This window comes from Plodia interpunctella, chromosome 13 (genome assembly GCF_027563975.2).
Source record: "Plodia interpunctella isolate USDA-ARS_2022_Savannah chromosome 13, ilPloInte3.2, whole genome shotgun sequence".
Classification (NCBI taxonomy): Eukaryota; Metazoa; Arthropoda; class Insecta; order Lepidoptera; family Pyralidae; genus Plodia; species Plodia interpunctella.
This window is the reverse complement of record NC_071306.1, coordinates 6,489,470-6,508,862: the sequence shown is the minus strand read 5'-3', so window position 1 is coordinate 6,508,862 and position 19,393 is coordinate 6,489,470. Positions and strand designations below refer to the sequence as shown.

General features: G+C 37.2%; 2 protein-coding genes across 4 annotated transcripts; one reads left to right on the top strand and one right to left on the bottom strand.

The window, feature by feature from the left end:
- The first annotated feature begins 271 nt into the window (after nucleotides 1-271).
- LOC128675049 (uncharacterized protein) lies at nucleotides 272-2,390 on the top strand. The gene is made up of 4 exons (XM_053754141.1): nucleotides 272-538; nucleotides 665-884; nucleotides 1,235-1,366; nucleotides 2,144-2,390. The coding sequence occupies exons 1-4, from the start codon at nucleotides 406-408 to the stop codon at nucleotides 2,208-2,210; spliced, it is 552 nt and encodes a 183-aa protein (XP_053610116.1). The 5' UTR covers nucleotides 272-405; the 3' UTR covers nucleotides 2,211-2,390.
- Nucleotides 2,391-2,401: 11 nt separating this feature from the next.
- On the bottom strand, nucleotides 2,402-17,709 carry LOC128675046 (uncharacterized protein). 3 transcript variants are annotated; one of them, XM_053754134.2, is made up of 4 exons: nucleotides 17,467-17,707; nucleotides 4,428-5,814; nucleotides 4,214-4,348; nucleotides 2,404-3,400 (listed from the first exon to the last, which is right to left on the bottom strand). In XM_053754134.2, exons 2-4 carry the CDS (start codon nucleotides 5,749-5,751, stop codon nucleotides 3,282-3,284), a joined length of 1,578 nt encoding a protein of 525 aa, XP_053610109.1. In that variant the 5' UTR covers nucleotides 5,752-5,814; nucleotides 17,467-17,707; the 3' UTR covers nucleotides 2,404-3,281. The 3 variants fall into 3 exon arrangements, with proteins under 3 accessions (XP_053610111.1, XP_053610109.1, XP_053610110.1); XM_053754135.2 differs by having other exon boundaries at nucleotides 17,555-17,704; XM_053754136.2 differs by lacking the exon at nucleotides 4,214-4,348 and having other exon boundaries at nucleotides 2,402-3,400; nucleotides 17,467-17,709.
- Between the last annotated feature and the right edge of the window lie 1,684 nt (nucleotides 17,710-19,393).

Sequence of the window (19,393 nt, the reverse complement as noted above, 5' to 3'; positions counted from 1 at the left end):
TTTCGTTCAGAATCTTCAGTTTCAGAATGGTACTGCGGAAAACCATAGGGAAAGCCAGTTCAGAAAGATACACGTATTTTGCCAAAGCTGATTTTCACTGTACCTACAATACTGTCGTTGGCTGGATCAGTATTAGTAGTATAGATTTCTAAACAAAACTTGCGTGCTGGATCAGCACTGCTGGATATATTTATGCATTTAACCGTTAAAAACAGGTTTATCTTAGCAATGGCAATACTTTTTTGACACGTCGCTTACATGTCATTTGACGTTTCACTTTTCTGCTGCCAGCGCAGACGGGAACTTTCGTTTGGATTCGGAGATTTTACTCTTGACTCTTGATTTGTTGGACAGTGATTATTCTTGAAGTGCTTGTAAAATAGTTGATTGGAAATACTCAATACAATGTCTGGCAAAAGTAACAAAGCTTTTACGAAAGAAGAGGAGCTCTTATTACAGGACTTCAGTAGAAATGTGTCAACGAAGTCTTCTGCCTTATTTTATGGAAATGCCTTCATCGTCTCAGCGATTCCCATATGTAAGTATGATATTAGATACGTTGTATATGTCTGATAATTTCGAGATTGATAGCTGTACCATTTTCATACATAAATTTATGATATACTTGTGTGTCATAAAATAACTCATCATTTTTGTATTTCAGGGTTGTTCTGGAGGGTACACGCTCTGGAGGTGAGTACGTCGCTGGTGTGGTTCGCGCTGGTGACTGGTGCGAGCACCTGGCTGCTTGCGCTGGCGTACCGCAACACCAAGTTCCAACTGAAGCACCGCGTCGCCGTCCGCCGCGAGGATGCCGTCGCCAGGGAAATGTCGAGGAAGCTCGCAGAAGACAAGAAGATGAGCAGGAAGGAGAAGGATGAGAGGTACATGACTTTATCCACAGTTTTTCATATATGCTTAGCATATGTTTATTTTTTGATAGTGTCTACTTAGTTACCCATCTTTTAATTGGTGCAAAATAATTGTAAATAAATTAAATTTGACAGACATTTTAATGAATTAATATAAATGAAGTTATAAACTGATGACTACTAATTTATTAATTCACAATCTAGAGTTATTGGTTTTTAATCTATGCCAACTACATCTATCTGTCTATGCTTCATTAGATATCACTAAAATTTATTTTATTTAAGTTATCCAAAATTAGCATTAATTAAAGTGTATGCCATTAGTAACACCATATTGAAATAATTAAAACAATAAATTTCAGGATTCTGTGGAAAAAGAATGAAGTTGCAGATTATGAGGCGACCACATACTCCATCTTCTACAACAATGCACTGTTTCTCACTATCGTCATCCTCAGCAGTTTCTACCTGCTGCGCTCCTTCACACCTACTGTGTATCCTTTTACATGTTTTGCTTCAATTCTATATTTTTTATTTACAGATTAACAGATTAAAAAAAAATATTGATTGGAAAGTCCATTTTCAAAAAGTATGATGTTAAAAAAACAAATGCAACCATCACAAAAGACTAAAATTTTGTAACTACTTTTATTAAGAATTCATCACCATAAACATAATTTTTTATGTAGCTGTCAAAGCTGAATATATTTATTTGAAAACATTTTAGCAAGTTCTAACGTCACATGTATATGTCATTTAGTGTGGAGTATTTGTACGAGTCCAAAAATGTGTGATTTTATTTTTGTCATATCTTCGAAAGCATCTTCATTATCACAGTATTTTATTAACTGGTGTTTTTATCAATATAAGGAGGCCCTTATATTGACTATTTGAAGGCTCAAATAGTCATTATTAAAAATAAAATGACATATGTCATTTTATTAGTCATTATTAAAAATAAAATGACATATGTCATTTTATTTTTAATAATGACTATTTGAGCCTTCAAATAGTCAATATAAGGGCCTCCTGCAATAGGCTAGTGCCTATTGCATTGGTTGTACACTTTTTAACTAAAATTAAGTACCTCCACTAATTTCTAGATTGATTAATTATTAGCTATAATTATTTAAGACTTCTAAGCAACATAGATTAAAAAACATCTTTTGTGGCATTCACACATAAATTCTTAATAAAAATATATATATTAAAAATATTTTAAAGCCATGCCATAGAAATTCCATAGTTTTCCTTAACATCTTGCTCGACAGTAATTACATTGTATCTCTGACGGCAGCTTCAGGACTTCTGGCCCTCCTCTCCACCGGCACGAAGTGAATGGACATCGCACGATCAGTGAGTGAATGATTGAGATGAAGTTAGATCAAACACTGAAGTTCCCAAATCGCCAAACATGAGTGTTTGAACTAATGTTTTATTTAAGTTTGTTGAGTAAACAATGTTACTAGAATAATTTTATAAAACTAAATTAATGAATAATAAAACAATTTTTAAACAGTCTTCTTTTATTTACAATTCATTGTGACAAGACTTAACATAAATGGTCCTTCTTATATCTAAAATATGTAAGTAATCATATAGCTGCTCTTCAATCAGGGTGGGTTGAGTTCAATTTTAAATCACAAATAGCTTTTATGTGTTCATTTAAAAGTCTGTACATTTTTCGCTGCTGAATAAAGTATCTTTCAATGACTGTTAATAAATTACCGTCGTGCGTAATTAGACCGTTAATTTACCTAGTGCACGGATACATTTCGAATCATAAGTAAATGACTAGAAAGTAGACGCATTAAATAATAGGATTGTTGCACATTTAGCAGATTTATACTGAGAGATACTTTAGACGGCAGTATACGTTTCATCGTTATGTTATGGCCATGCCATTCGGCCATGGGCAGTTAAGAGTTGACTCCTTTTCACGCACTTCGTTTGGCTGTCGAATTGCCTGATTCAGCACATAGTTTTCAGCAATCACTTATAAATATTTCCCAGATGGATAATCTACAAGGTTATTGCGTCAGTTCAGCTGGACATTGGTTGGACAATCTTCGAAGGTTTAAAATAAATAACTATAAACTGTTTTTGTGTCTTAAGCAGTTGACATCAAATAATTTTATGACCGGTCGTCACTGGTACGTCTATTTCAGATTTTTAAAGGCTTTATCGACTTTTTGTCCAATCTTAATACTGAAGATGAAAGAATTTGAATATATATTATTGGACGAGTGAAATATCGTCCTTTATAAAATAAATAAATTGACACCCTTATTCTTACAACAAGCAAAGGCGTGAAAAGAATTAACACAATAATTGCGGGCGATTTTAGTCCAGGCGCCAATGCGCTGCCAAATACCAGTGGTTCTCAAAGAACGATGGTTTGTCAGATGCTCAGTACATCATGCCGACGTGCAACGGCTCAGTGCGTTGGAAGAACACGTTGGGGTTGCTGCTGAAGGTAGGCTCCACGCTCGTGTACACGTTGCCCTCCTCAGGACGCACCATCACGCCTGTAATTGCATTCAGTTGGCTATTATTACGATGTAATTACTTAGGGAGTAATCTTCACCACCAAATCTCACGCTTTATACCAACTGTACTATCGAAGCTGGTATTACATCGTCTAATGAACTCATCAATATCCGCTGGCATGGCCGCCATAGTTAATACTGGCTCCGGCGGTCGGTTTCGGTGTTGGGTATATAGAGGCCGGCGCCTGCGCCGGTTTAGGAGGCACTCCCAATTACTTAATGACAGTTTGCTTTAAAGTTGGATAGAGCTTGCGGCGTGTGGTTCCCTAGAATGGGATCAATTCATATCCTGTGGATATCGTACGAGGCGATAAAGGGCGGCAAAGCCTCAACAGCTGATAGCAACGATAGCTTTTATACGAGTACCTAATACAATATATAAAAGAAGGTAAAAATTGAAGTCTTGAAAAGACATATAGTACAAGGTACAATAAACAATCGTGATTAAACCAGCAGTTTTCTGAATTGAAACCATAGGATTGATAAGTATATAATCTGTGCCATAGTCTCCATGGGTAATGTGTTGTTGTTAAAGCCTCTTGCCGTATTAATTAATTTAAGAAAAAAACTTACAAAAACAATATTGGTAGTCTACATGGAGAATACAGAATATTTATTTTGTCTTTGTAAGTCTTGTGTCTTATTAGAAAAATATCATGCTGTGAGTGCATTATTAAATCGGTCCTGCCGTGATCAAATCAGCATATTATTTAGTAATCAGAAAAAATCAAGTGACGGTTCTTTAAGTAAGAGGCTTTTGATCAGCGAGGGTGACATTTGTGCAATAATTACCTGGTGGTAGGAGGTAATGGAAGGGCGGGTAATTGTACTGGTAGTGCATTAAGGGGTGTAGAGGGTAGTGCGGTGGAGAGCACAGAGGGCGTGAATGTAGGTGCGTGGTGCCCGCGAACATCGCGCCGTACAGATCTGCGAAGAGAACATACGGTCAAATCTCGTGCTCAAGCGCCAGTTCTTACTGTTAGCGCGTGTTAGATACTTAACTAACCGGCTGGCTGAGCGGGCGGTTCCTTGCGGTCGAGGGCGGGTGGCAGGGCCGGCGCCGGCGCCGCTGCCGACACCATGCCGTACTTCACCGGCTTGAAGTGGAAGAAGGATGGCGAATAGCCCGAGCCCCCGGCGCCCAGCGAGCTCAGGCCCTCCTCGCGGTCGGCGTCCCAACGCCCTTCGCGGCCCAGTGCGGCGAGGCGGCGGCCCTTTGGCGCGAACATCAGCGCGAATACCACCGCGCACGTCGCCAGTAGACCCGCGGCCACGCAGGCGTCCTTGTGTCGCTCCGGCGCGCCCAGCGCCGCCGCCACCCAGCACACCCACACGGCCGCGGTCGCACCGCCTGCCCCCGCGATGTGGGTCGCCTCCCGATAGTTGTCGCGGATACCTCGCGATCTCAATGCTATGCCGCACACCACTGCTATCAGGAACGCCCCGTACGACAATGATAACAAGAGATCAGACAACGCGGCGTCACATCGTCCCCCGTTCACTACACGAGGCGGCGAACCACCTAGCCATTGAGCACCGATTGCCACTTGTATCATCACCGCGAAAAATAATAAGAGTCCTTGATACGCTGCCGGCAGGTATACTCCGCCGTTTAAACTTAAAAGGAATACACACTTCACTAGTAACGATGCGAATACGATCACATATGAGACCCCCGTTCCAAAGCGCACAGCACCGCAAGTGAACGCTGTTGGAGTGATTGCGAACAGCGCCGCTGTTGCGGCACAGGACAACAATCCAAACAGTAGAGTCTGCCCCAAAAGGAGGTGGCGCTGACTTGGAGCTTTACGACTGGCCCCCCAGACAACGAAAGCTTCGAAGCCGCCTAGTGTTATCATAGTCACACAAGCCAGCGCTAATATAGGTACTGCCCAAGTTTCCAATCTTAGAATACCATGAGTTGGCTGCGGTAAAGCCGTTATTATAGTGGTATTGTGGAGAACCGGGATTGGTGATGTAGCAAGTATTTTGGTAGATGTTGGCGGCCGTGTAGACGATGACGTTCTTTCGGGAACCACAAAGTACTCTGTGCTCATTTCGAGCCGATGCGCCTCAGTGCGGGCTGGTCTACGCGGCGGTGGTTCAGTTTCCGCTTGAGCCTCTTCCTCTTCGACGGAAAGATTGTGTTCTTCATAGTCTTGTTCATATGTGTCTTCATATTCAGCGTCAGTGTAGTGATGTTCGGACGGGGCGTTGCGCGGAGCGTAGGCGGCGGGCACACGCGGCGCGAGGCGGTCGCCGAAGCGCGCGGCGTGCGCAGCGGCGAGCGCGGCCAGCGCCGCCATCAGCAGCAGCGCACCGGCAGCCATGAGCTAGGGCCGCGCCGAGTGCCCGAGCCGCGCTGCACGCTCATCCGCGACGACTCGCTATCTCTGGAATTATATAAAGAGCGTGTCAGTCATGCGATCGAGACCCGCCTCATGTTTCGACAGCGATAACCAAACAAAGAATCTCTCGGAACCGGTTCCCGCCTTGGTCGCCTTCGCGATCCACCTCTAACTTAGCGAATCAGTATTCCTTCTTGTTTTATTTCTGGTCATAAAGAGAGGAATGGTCGGGTCGGGCTTTATGGCGATTTAACGTCCTCGCTTCAAAACGTGACTAGGAATATACTTAACTTTAAGGATCGTGCTTTACTCGGAAAGAAAACAAGAAAGAAACCCATCGTCCTTATGCCAGCATGGTTGGCATTTTTACTACTTCGTCGTTACGTAAGACGTGACTATGTTCCTGTTTATGAACTTAGCTCGTATATTCTTATAAATTCTTCAAATACTTATGAAATTCTTGATTGTTTGAATAAGTATTTATATAAATAAATATGTAAAACGCACCAAGCATAGTACCTACCTATACTAAAGTCTTGTAATTTATGTTCAACGGCAACTTTATCTACCTATAGGAATAAGAATTCTTTTATACACAAATATTTTATGAATAAATAATTTGGGATTATGCGCGAAATGCATGAACTCAAAGTTATTATTACTTATAACGTTTATTATCTCCTTTATTTATTCAACCAAACTGACCGTATTGGTACAATCATGGTTTCCACGGACAATTTGATCCAGTATACTTAGAACTAAATGGTCTGCGCCTGTAATCCACTGCAATGTCTGACCTATCGTTAAAATTGGAATGTGGCTTGTCGGTCTCGCGAAATCACCAGGGAGTAGATAAGGGCAATGTTCGAATAATTTCGTCCCTAAGGGCTATAAGGCTATAAGCTACCTGCGTCTTGGGCAGGTTTTTCCCGGCAAAAAATATAAAAATAAACACACCAATTTGAGAGCCCTACATCGATAAAGGTTATGCGATTGTAAAAAATTCTTTCTTCTACATTTATCGTATTAGATTCCAATCATTATGATACTAATTAGTATTACCTTAAATGTATCATGTTAATGGCTTGAATGCTGTAATGCCAATAACGGAGCAATTTCTAAAATTTAATAGAGATAAAATTTTAGAGTTTTCATTCGATTTCATTTCAGTATTTTCATTAGACGTTACACTTTCTGGTTAAACGAGTACCATACATAATACATAGCCTGTGTAAAAACCTAATTAGTACACAACTTGATAACTACGCTAAGCAATGTTTGTGGCAATGGTTTGTCTCTGACTGAGCGAGCGTAAATCACTTGAGCTGAAAGTGTCTGAGCGCAGCAGTGCACGGGCACGGGTATATTACACTCGTATTACTGTAAAAGACATTCACGCTCCGGTAATGCCCCGGCAATGCATTATCTCTCACCCTCCTATCACGCCGTCATCATAACAAAATAAATCACCGCTAGCCGCAATCCGTCTTAGCGATACAAATATCTTCAACCATTCTAACCATCCAATATAAATATGCATTCGTTCCGTAAAAGGAAGCTTCTAATCCCGTCGAGAGATTGATAAAGTACAAGGTACAGGATCGTGACTTTAAACTTATTATCCGAAACTGTATACCCTACAAAGGTACTGTAGGCAGATTTGGTGCTAAAGTAACGGTGTTCGCCGGCGCAGCACTGGGGGCGATCCGACAATCGCACGAGCGGGCGATCTCGCCAACGGTACCGGCTTATCTGAGATCACTCCCAAATCTCTATCTCGAGATACATACTGATGCCCGTATTTACGTAATTGGTTCGCCTCGTGCTGCGATGTTTGTATGCAGATAACTGTGTTTTGACGTGGATGTGGTTTTCGATAGGTTGAGAACCATTTTAGTATGTGCTCTGTTTACAGGTAAGTCGTTATAAGTAACTATAATTTTTCAATCGGTACCATCAATGACCAAGAGCTGGAAGAGAAGAAGAAGTAGAAGAATGCTAGAAAATAGTTGCCAGCTTTAATCGCAAACAAAATTTTCTACTCTACTACTAACCCCTCTATAGGGTTTAAACTTAAAATACAAAATGTCCAATTACCACACAAGATATGTTGCCTTCCAGTCCCCTCAGTCACATTGTGCGTTAGTCTTACAGCTCAGGATATGTCGATAAATAAATCGTAACTCTCGATTCAATAAACCGATCTCAACGTTGAACATTTATCAATAGTTAGCTGCAAAAGAAATATTGACGCAGGACGTTTAAGATAAATTGTATGAGGCAGCATTGGTGTTAGGATAGGGCTCGGTTGGGCGAATGCCTAGGGCTTTTTATGAAAAGGGGCGTCAGGATGACTAAATAGATTTTTTTGGTAGTTCTAGAATTACATATAGGCTGGATACAATAGGCTGTGCATTAACCAAAGCGCGTTGTACTCAGACCTTATCCAGTACTTGGTGTATCCGGCAATTATTACGAGTGAACTTATTTGGGTAGCACAACACATACTCGTTATATTAGAATACGTATAGGGGCGTCGCCGTAGAAATTTCGCCCAGGTCGCTTTTAATGCTAAATCGAGCCCGGTGGAGGTTGGTTAGTATTCGCGACGTTGACAGGCCGCGGTCGTGAGTTGTGGGTGCTTGTGAGCGGCAGGACGCCGCCGGCGCATGCTCCCGTCGATCTCCAGACAGAGCTCGGCTTGCGAGGAATAATAAACATCTGACAGGGTATTTATTTTAAACTAATGTAAAAGCCTGCCACGCCACGGGGAAAATCTTTAAAGAGTTTATTTGTACTTAGTAATTATATTCATTTGATAGGTTGAGGTTTGGTTTGGTAATAAACAGATTCGATACCGTTATGTAATACAATATGTTTTTGTGACATGACGAGATCTTGAATATGTCATTGTATCTGGGAAATCATGCAACATTTCGACAAGTTCGGGCATACTAAACAACCCGCACAACACATATGTGTGATATTACAGTAGTAAGTACATAATGTATTCGGGTGATGCAAGATTTTCATTTTCAACATCATCAAAGAAAACTTCATGGGCAATATTTCTCTCAAAAAGCAAATTCACGTATTATATATTAGGTATTTTATTCGGTCTACTAGTGGGACTAAAAAGTATGTGTAGTTCAAGCGTTGAAGAATGGGAGAGCGTTCAACTAGTTGTACGAAAGTGTAATAAAAAAAAGAAAATATTACGACTATTGAAGGTAGTTTGAGACTTCAACACGGTGTCTATGGGAATGGAAACTATGGAAAGTCAAAGTTATCATCGGATAACGTATAGACAATAAGTGTCAGGGAAACAGAGCGTTCGTGCGCGGCCGCGCGCGTAAAAGTAACAACGCGAATACTCAGGGTGAAACTCGGCAGAACTGATTGTGAGTCTGTAGCCGAGCTGCCGCGGTATGCCGTTCTGCGCACCAATTGGAATAGCACCTATTTGTTCCGTTTAGTTGAGACCGCCGCTCGAAATAATTAAAATTTGTTCCTCCAAGCTAACATAACTTTAAGTTGGTTAGCTACCGTAATTGAATAAAACTCGAGTAAATAGAACATTTTGAATAAAAAATGAACAATTTGTTTTTGAATTATTTAAAAACAAATTCATATAAATATTTTAAAATTTAAAATAAAATAGTTATTTTAACTTTATGTGGCTTACGAGGAATAAATTTTTAAATATTCCTAGAATGACAACAGAAGAACAATGATCGGAGCTCCAAACGGTGGTATTCGAGTTGGTGCGCAGAACGATATACCTAGTGCCACGTCACATTCCATCATCGGGTATTGTTTCACATCGCGCACGTCTGAGCGTGACGCAGATATTCTCATCGCATCATGTTCGGTGACATATCATGCGTTATTTACAAATTACAAGTTACAATACAATGTACACGTAAATACTGGCGTCATTATGACAATTTTCGGTACTTCACTGTTAAAAGATGTTGTCCTTACAAATATACTAATTATAATGACAATATTAGGTAGCGTTCAGCGTTGAACAGCGAATAGGTATTTGACATCATAATCTACGATGCTGTTCTTACCTTTAACATCTACACACATTATAACAATCAAAGCCTGTTTCATCGCTAGCTGATAAAGTATCTGATAGACTAAATGTAACAGATCGCTTTCAAAATTGTTTCACAGGTTGTGAACAAGGCTAACTAGCCAATCACATCATATTCCTTTAGTAGTTAATGGTAAAGTATTAGAATGGGTACACAGTGCCAAGTTCTTGGGCATTACTGTGGATAGTAAGTTTAAGTGGGATAAACATATTGAAATCACGGCCAAAAAACTTAGTTCGGCAGCTTTTGCAGTGAGAAGGATCAGACAGTGTACAAACATCGAAACAGCTAGGCTCGTGTATTACAGCTACTTTCATAGCATAATGTCCTACGGATTATTGTTATGGGGTAATGCAGCTGACATAGGAAAAATTTTTGTTTTACAGAAACGAGCAATTCGTTTTATTTATGGGCTTAAGCCACGGGATTCCTTGCGAGAATTATTCAAATCGATAAATATTATGACTGTTGCATCTCAGTACATCTTCGACGTACTTATTTTTGTTAAATCTAACTTACACCTGTATAAAACATTGAGCGATGTTAACAGTGTAGTCACTCGTAATAGGCATAAACTTTGTATGAACAGATTCCGACTTAAAAAGGTTAGGCGGTCTTTCGTGGGTCAAAGTGTTAAATTGTTCAATAAACTCCCTGTAGAGGCTATTAACTTGCCAATGCCAAAATTTAAATCATATATTAAAAATGCTTTAATGGCTAATGCTTATTACACGATTAGCGACTATTTAAATGATAAAAAACCTTGGACCCTTCCTAAAACTTCCACCTCTCACACTTGATTTTAATTTTTTTTTTTTTTATTATTATTTATATATTTTCTTGACATGTTTATTACATATATTTTGACATTTATTGTAAAACATATACGTGATTTGTGATCTCCAAGTGTCTGAAAGTAACATAGGTATCTATTATGTTAGATTATGGAGATCGAGTATGTCATGCACATTCAAATGGTCAAACCGGTAGCGGCATCGTGGATCGGGTCGGGAGGTTCCCTCTATTGTGGTTGAGCTTCGCGATGGCTGACTCACGCGTCAACTCGTGAACGGGTGCTGCCGGGGGAACTGGTCAGCTCGATCTTTTATTAAAAGTTTTTTTTTTTTTTGTTTGGTTAATTATACATATATATATAAGTATATATATATTTTCCTTTCATCAGCACTTGATCACAATCATAATATGTTTCAGTATACCTTTTGACCATGTACTTTATTATGTACTTAATGTTATATTACTGATAAAAAATTATACATAAATTTATATATAAAAAATGGTAAGCCCTTCTGGCATAATAGGGACCAACACTGTTTGAATGAGTTTCTTTCGGCATTTCTTCTCAGCAGTGGTCGTTCCGAAATGCTAGTAGTTTGTAGCTTTGGTAAACATCATTTAATTTAGATTATGACGTGAAAAAGTGCCTGTGAAGGCCTAATTTCTGAATAAATGATTTGATTTTGATTTTGATTTATCTAACAGTTGGTTTTATCTGTCAGATTGCAATATAATATTTTATCAGAAAGTGATTAAATTTCTTTTGTGTCTCGTTTAGTGTCCGTAAAGGGTTAAACGTAGTGATTAAGAATAAAAAGAAGAAAAAGTCACGAGAGTCGTTGACATTCGAAAGAAGGCATCTGAGTTGAAGGATGAATGGGAGAGCCATGTCCGCTGCTTGCATTCGGAGAGCTGGACCAAATATACATTATAAATTCTAGAATAATATAATAAAGATTCTAAATTATAGATTAAAAAAGAATCTAGATTCTTCTCAGCTGACGGGTGGACGGAGAAAAAAAAAGTTGATCTGATGTTCGATAAAAAAAGTCTAGTTTTAAGTTTGAAATAAGAATTGGAAAGAAAATATGAAAGCCAGAGGAGATTAAATCAGAAAAGGAAGTACCTAGCTTTGGGACGTGGGTAGCTAAGACTACACGTTACATCCCTTTTGTCATGAAACCAACTGTAAATAGAATTACCATCAGTATACTTAGTGATGGAGGAGTAAACTCTTCGGGATCATGTGCAGGTTTCTGCTAACGTATCGTGTATCGGATCAGAACATTATTTTTTTGTCGCGTAAGTTTAGTGCTGCATCTTTCTAGAAATAGGTACTCGTAAATAAAGTACTTGGTTTAAATTCCCTTATAGGCAATTCGTAATATCTATAATCCTTATAATTAGTTTAATCCCTTATACGTATTGTTCTTCCATCATCAGCAACTTATTAAATCCGGTATATATTATGTCCCATTGCTTAGCGAAGACCTCTCGTTCAATTTCCAATTAATTTATTTCCATGAAAAATATGTCCATACAAAAGACATCAACGCGTGAAGACGTTTCGTAGACTGTGGAATTAATTATGATGATTGAATATTTTGAGAAGAATTGAGACAACTATCGTCCTTACAGTATACGTAATGTTATACATAAGAAAGCTTTTGTACAAATTCATACAGTGATTAATGAAGTAACTGTCTTTATGTATACATCATACATCGTACGAAACATAGCTCTCGTGAAAATATGTATGTATTTGAGATACTTCAAATGCCAACACAGAAATCTAAAATTTATCATTTATATTTCTATGAATACCACAGAGTGCCAGATCGCACATATACTTCGTCGTTTGAAGATGAAATACGAGTTTCGTGCCAACCTGCGTACGCGCGTCCAATAATTATGAAGCGGCTAATGTTTATCGTGTGACTTAATAATACTAGTCCGTTGCCCATGAAAAAAACGTAATCGATACACATGCCACCGAAATTGGAAACGCAGCGAAAGTTACACGAATCAATAGTACGGAGAAAATGACACAACATTTAATTAATCAATTTGATCCACAAATAGAAATCATCATTGAGTTCAATAAAATAATTTAAAAAAATATTCCATTCAATAAAATAATTTAAGTATAGCTGAATGTTTGAATGGTTATGTAATATTAAATTGTGTTATTCATTTGCGTGAAAATTAGGAACAATAAAGGACCCTGAGTCTTTACAATATATTTTTTTAATTACTCGTATTTTGCCTAGATTTTATTGACATCGGAAGTTCGAGCGAAAGATAAAAACTAGTATTGTATGTAATTCTAATGAATATAAGTGCATAAATAAGAGCATGTAATTGTAATGACCAAAGTGTAATTAACTTTTTATGTCGAACAGTCTAACAGTCATAAAAATAGGTATTTATTGATAGAGAAATAATTGATAGAAAATTAACTGATTGGCTCAACACAAGTTTTTTAAAATAATTACTAATACTTACTAGGAAAATATAGTGAATGTTTAATCTAGTTTAATCCAAAAATCGGATATCAGAATAGCGAATTGGGACAACTCACAACTAGTTATTAAAAGTAGAATTAATTGGTTTGTGTTTCCGTTCAACCATAATGTTATGAAACATTCGGGTCTCAAGTGACTGAAAAGACAAAATCACGATGGTGTTACAGAATTCATTATTGTACTTTTATTGTATATACTTTAGTTTCTCTATAATTATAATTATTGAAGTTCAGTTTCAAATTTCAGTGCCAATAACAATACACGTACTTAAGTATTTATATTGACTAAAATACGTTGCTCGTTGATGGCGGACCCTATCCTCACACGCGACCTGTCTTCATAATGTCACGGTTTATAAACATAAATATTTTAACTACAATCAGTCTCTAGTCTAGTCACAAAATAATGGGTTTTAGTCGAAAATAATAGCTATAAAATGTGAGTATTATAGTTATAAATATATACACTATGTTCTTTACAAAAAAAAAACTTAATTGCAAAACATATTTAGATATAACTAGAATACTTTTTCTAATTCTAAATCAGTGACAAAATCAGCTTGCTCTCTCATTCTTTGTCATATTTCACTTTTAAAATATTTTTTTCTTTTATGTTTCTATGTTTAAAATTGTTTTTGTTCAAAATTCTTACGGAAGTCTAGGCGATACAGGACGGGTATAGTTTTAATGAATCATATACTTAAATCTTTGCAAACGCAAAATCGTTGCATGCATATTAGAAAAAAGTATATTCCGTGATTAGTGGCCATTACTAAGGTCCTACATATTCAATTTCATGTCCCAAAACAAAACTTCCTAACGAAATAGCTGCATGCGATGACCGTGAGCGTGACGACTGATATTTGGCATTGTGCTACAGTATTTGGCAATTCATATTCTTAGTTCACTATTTTCACTTTTTACATTACATAATTTTTAAATCAGTGCAAATATTTCTTAGGCGGGACATAACATAGGGAACATTATTTACTCAGTTCGTTGCCTGAGCAAAATTTGAATTAAGCAAAAACAAATTTACAGGTACCAACATAACAAACATAACATTCAAAATTAAAAAAAAAACTATTTATTGCAATTAAAAGATATTTCTAATAAAAATACTTAGATATCAAAGATTTTATTGAGGAAAAGGTTAGTCTTTATTGAAAGAAAAAGTACACTAATACTTTTTTACAATAGACTAGTATTGTATATATTTTTAAGATACCATTATTTTCCGTCTTGCTGTGTGTGTCCGTATGTGATAAATGTCACCACTCACTGGACCGCCTAACGACTCCCTTTACCTGTTGCTATTCTACACTCTACTGCACATCAAACTATCGAAAATCATTTGAAGTTCTATGAGGGGTAACTTGTGGTGATGTTGACTGTACACTTCTATATGATTCTTGAAAGTATGAATCTGGGAAATTAAATCTTCTGTCATGTCAAGTAAAGCGTACTTTGGATTAATTAAGGTGGAATTTGCTAAAACAGCGTTTTTATTTGCCCATAAGAATACCGTTTTAACGGATGTGCCGTTGCGATGTTTTGTGAATAAAAGACTGTATAAGTGATTTTGCAAGCCAAATGGTGAGTGTTGATGGCTTGATATGAATAGATTTATACGCATATTATTTTTTTATCTACGACAAATTTTGGATGAGAACCGTCCCACAGAGAAAGTGAAAGGACATGTCTTTACTACTATATTATTTTTATATATAATACTAAGTATTTTTTTTTTCGACGATTACTAGTTGGTAAATCACCATAACCTGATGTGTCCGGTTTTAACATGATTATAGCATTATATTACGTTTATATTACATCACAGAATAGGTATTCATTTGGGTAGCTATAGATTAGATCAAGATATCGACATGGTACCTAAACAATATTCTTGCCTTTGTGCACGTCAATATCGCAGATTATTAAAGTACGCAAGTGTGTGTTAAATTACAATGATTTATTGAAAGGCATTATTTTCTCTATTATAGAGGCATCGGAGGCTGCATTCCGCAGGCGGCCTGTGAGACGCGGGGTTGTAAAATCGAGGCTTTGCTCGTAAACACTCTGATTTATTGAAGTGGAGCCGTTTGCGGCTGGACGGCCAATTCAGTCCCATTGTCAGTTGGCGAGCTTTGGCCCCAACTTGGCCGGTTTCCCCTGTGGAATATGTGCAGTTTCAGAAAATCAGTTGCCGCCGATATGAATCCAAATGAATTTATTACCAGGAAGGGAATAGGGAATTCACGGCTTTGTGAAATTGCAAATTTATCAATCCCACTCAGATTGCCGGCTCTCACAAGAATGTATATTCAATATAGAATTAGCATAGTTATAGAGCAACATTGGTACCAAAATACATTGCATATCAATGCTCATTGTTTCATTTTCACCTCTATTATATTTTAAAAAGATTATTGATGATTTTCATGCACATTTTGGTTATTGAATAATCCGCGTCTTCTTTATGGATAAACTCAAAGGAAACACACTTATACAAATACATAACTAGTATCGAGACAGGTAGCTCCGAGATAATTTTAAGTTCTGTAATTTTATAACTTTACATCGTCATTATGGATTGTAGGAAAACTAAATAAGCTATTTTATCAAATTAAACCGATTGTCATTTTTATGTATTGTCTTTGTATTTACATTTATCATTGCATGGAATATAATCCATAATAAGAGAATAAGTAATTTCGTACTCAGTGCGTCCTGTAGGACAAAAAAGGTCCAACTCCAAATCGAAAGTACTTATATGGGCGTATTATGTAAATGAAAGTAAAGCAGTCGCCGAGCTGGTGCCACCGGCGCTGGATGCAGTCGATTATGCCCATTATTTTAACTCGTAATGGCTTCTCATCCTTCGCCTTGTTTTGCCTTTTAGCTTCCAGTTTATTTTTCCATAATACACCTATTAATACTATGAGCGCCCGTTTAGCGACTCCTTTTTTGATAAAATTCCTCAATAAGTGACTACCATACTGAGAGGACTAGTTATGAAAAGTTTTAATTATATCTCCTACATATTTTGAAAAACTTGGTGTATTATAACTAGAAGTCACTAATTAGCTAGAGGCTTTATATTAGGTATAACTTAAATTGAATCTGATAATATCTAAGTTCTAACAGTTTTTAGATTCAGAAGGTCTCCATCACAGGTCTCCATGTAACAGATGGTGCCTAAGTTCTAAGCTCTATGTATTTAAGTCTAACTCTAGTTTTACTAGATCCTAAAATAAAATAACCTAACTGTAACATGGACAACTGAATGCAATCTTTTAGATAACATACAAGTAAACTATTAGAACAGTAATTTATAGATCGGGGCGGTGTAACTATCTGACAATATCTACTTTATTTAGGTACGCATATGTCATATATTATTTCCACTAAGAAAAAAATAAAATTTATTATTTTAACACTCGAATTGATTTGGCTTTTACTATCGCGTCACGAATCAAGGCTCATTAAGTTAATGATTTATTTTTCTATGTGTGTGAAACTGAAACGTAGATTTTCATTTTGTAAGTTTTAATTTTGTCTATCGATACATAACTAATTTGTAATTAAGATATACTGAGTGTAACGTAACACGTCACAGAGTTGTGAAATAGAGCATTAAATTATTACGTATAGCTTCATTTACTTCCAATTAGATAAAGAGGAGAAGTAAAATTAATTCACGGAATCTCGAAATCAAAGACGATCTTGAAGATGGCTTATCGATGCTTGTTCCAAAAGTGAATAATAATTACACCAATAAAAAGTGTTTAATCATCATCACTACATAGTATAAAACAAAGTTGCTTCCCGCTGCCTGTCCCTATCTTTAAAACTATGGCAACGGATTTTGATTGTTCCTGAGGAAGGTTTAGACGTACAATTTATTATGTTTTTTTTGTCGTTTCTAAGACTTTTCATGCCAGTTTTGAGTTTTCATAATTTATATTTTTTTATGTTCACAGTAAATCAAGTTAAATAAAATCCATGAATACCGAAATAATAATAGTGGACTTGGGCTGAAGATATTTAAATTATGTACATAAAAATATTCCGTTATAAAGTAAGAAGTTTAGTACATTGCTATTTTTAATCGAAGAGCAGAAAAAGCTGCCGATCATTCGAGCAAAAGTTCGTCGATCTTAACAAACAAGGTGAACAACAGGTTCAGTACAGATCGGCTCATTCTTATTTAACCTGCAGCAGGAGCCGGCTCACACGGTCAAAGCCCTGACTCACTAAATAGATGATACTCACGAAATTATAACTCCAGACCAGCTTCCAGTAGATGATCTCTCGGCACTGCAGTTAGACCTGTGGCATGTATATCACCGGGTTTATTTACCATAGTCACTAAGCGCGGGAAAAGTGGCGAAACACCATGCGTGCGACTGGCGCGGAGTCTAGGTAAGAACTGAGCGAATTTCTGGGTGTCCGTGATGCGTGACGATTGCACGTGCACTGCACGATGTGCAGACGCATCTCCCTAGAGTAGAGCGCGCCGAATGGCCGACACCGAGGCGCCCGCAGCGCAGGGCGGGCCAAAGGTGCTTGCAGCAAGCAGTGTTAATCCTTCACCCTCGCTAGTCACCACAAAATATCCAAAGCACAGAATGATACATTAAGTATTTACGAAAGATCATTGTAACTTGTCTCTTTTACCTCTCACTTATATCTCTTTTACCTCTCTCATTCCAGCTATTGGGGAAGTAGCAAAATGTACATTTGCTATTTCTCTGTGTGTTTTGTATCTAGAATGTGTTTTGTTTTCCATCTATCTACCTAGTTATATATATATATATATATATATATATATCCAGAAATCAGATAATATTTAATGTCGATTTAGAAAATAAGATACGTAACTAAATACCTACATATCCAAAAGAAAATTTCACTTAGATGGTTCATTGTTGCTGTGAGTGTCAAATCTGTGTTTCTTGTTTGCACCCTCGTACTGCGCCTCATCTTCCACAGCGAGCGGCTTCATAGTTGTTTTGATAAGCTCTTAGTTGCGTAAGTCAGCGTGAGGCAATAATAGATCGCACAGTTATCTCTTTACATGAGTTATATTTCATGCAGGTTTGGTTCCTCTATGATGTAAGAGCAATGACTTACAATTGCTACGTTACAAATACTAGTGGGTGGTGTCTTGCTCACAATTATTTGCTACTTTTATTGTTAACGAAAGTCAAGATAATTCACAGTCGTTTGTGGATTATTTTCCGGTTGAGAACCTCTTTTAATATCATTTAATTGTGGCGTATGAGAACTGAGAGTTATTTAACGAAGTACAGTCATTAATTTATGCCGACCATTAGAATGGAAAATGTGTGTCACACACAATAGCATGAACACTTCAGAATATTACGTTTTCTCTTGTGTTGTAGAATCATACACGTTACGGCTTGCGGCAGCGACGCGTCACATCAACACTTCATTTTATAATTTTATCGTAAAACTCTTAAGTAACAGCTCAACTGTAGAAGATTTCTTGGTAATTTTTTTTTGTTACAACAAATCTTGATACTCCTTTTCTTAAGAGTATATAAGTATTTTATTATAACATATGTTTTTTAACAATTTCTGAGCTATAAAAGATAATCACTCCACTATCGGTACGAAGTACCTGGCGCATGGTGCATACGGTACAATGGGGTTGTTATACACTATTTTGATGATGATGTATACTAACGTTTTAAAACTTATGGCTTTGCATAATAATGAACTGAAACATGAATCTGGATAGATTTACAAACAAATTTTATTGACTTAATAATGACTCTGTGTACAATACAAGTTAACGCCACAACATTGTATCTGGAGGTGCTCGTATTTACTCTTGACGAACATAATAAATGCAAATTATTTTGTATATACATCTCCTTTCCTGAGATGTCGTTCTAGACGTTAGAATCACTAAATCTTTTCCCCTGAATCTATTTAACCTTAAAAGCGAAAGTTAATATGCACGCATCTGCAACTTTCTATAGCACTGTCAAAGTGTGTTTATCTTTTCACAGCAAACAAAATGTTACAGTCAATTCACACCATGACATTGAAATGAAAACTGTTCGAGAAAAATAATTTACCTATTATTATGTTCATGTCAAATGTAAATGTGTGATGTGCTTCACATCTAGATATCTTGTGACATCTTTAACCTAAATGATAAGAAGTTTGA

Excerpts from the sequence above, each read along its gene's own strand:
- LOC128675049 (XM_053754141.1), top strand. The coding sequence starts at position 406 with ATGTCTGGCAAAAGTAACAAAGCTTTTACGAAAGAAGAGGAGCTCTTA. Across the intron at positions 885-1,234 it reads AGGAAGGAGAAGGATGAGAG|GATTCTGTGGAAAAAGAATG; the intron begins GTACATGACTTT and ends AATAAATTTCAG. Across the intron at positions 1,367-2,143 it reads CGCTCCTTCACACCTACTGT|TAATTACATTGTATCTCTGA; the intron begins GTATCCTTTTAC and ends CTTGCTCGACAG.
- LOC128675046 (XM_053754134.2), bottom strand. The coding sequence starts at position 5,751 with ATGGCTGCCGGTGCGCTGCTGCTGATGGCGGCGCTGGCCGCGCTCGCC. Across the intron at positions 4,349-4,427 it reads ACCGCCCGCTCAGCCAGCCG|ATCTGTACGGCGCGATGTTC; the intron begins GTTAGTTAAGTA and ends TTCTCTTCGCAG. Across the intron at positions 3,401-4,213 it reads CCATTACCTCCTACCACCAG|GCGTGATGGTGCGTCCTGAG; the intron begins GTAATTATTGCA and ends ATGCAATTACAG.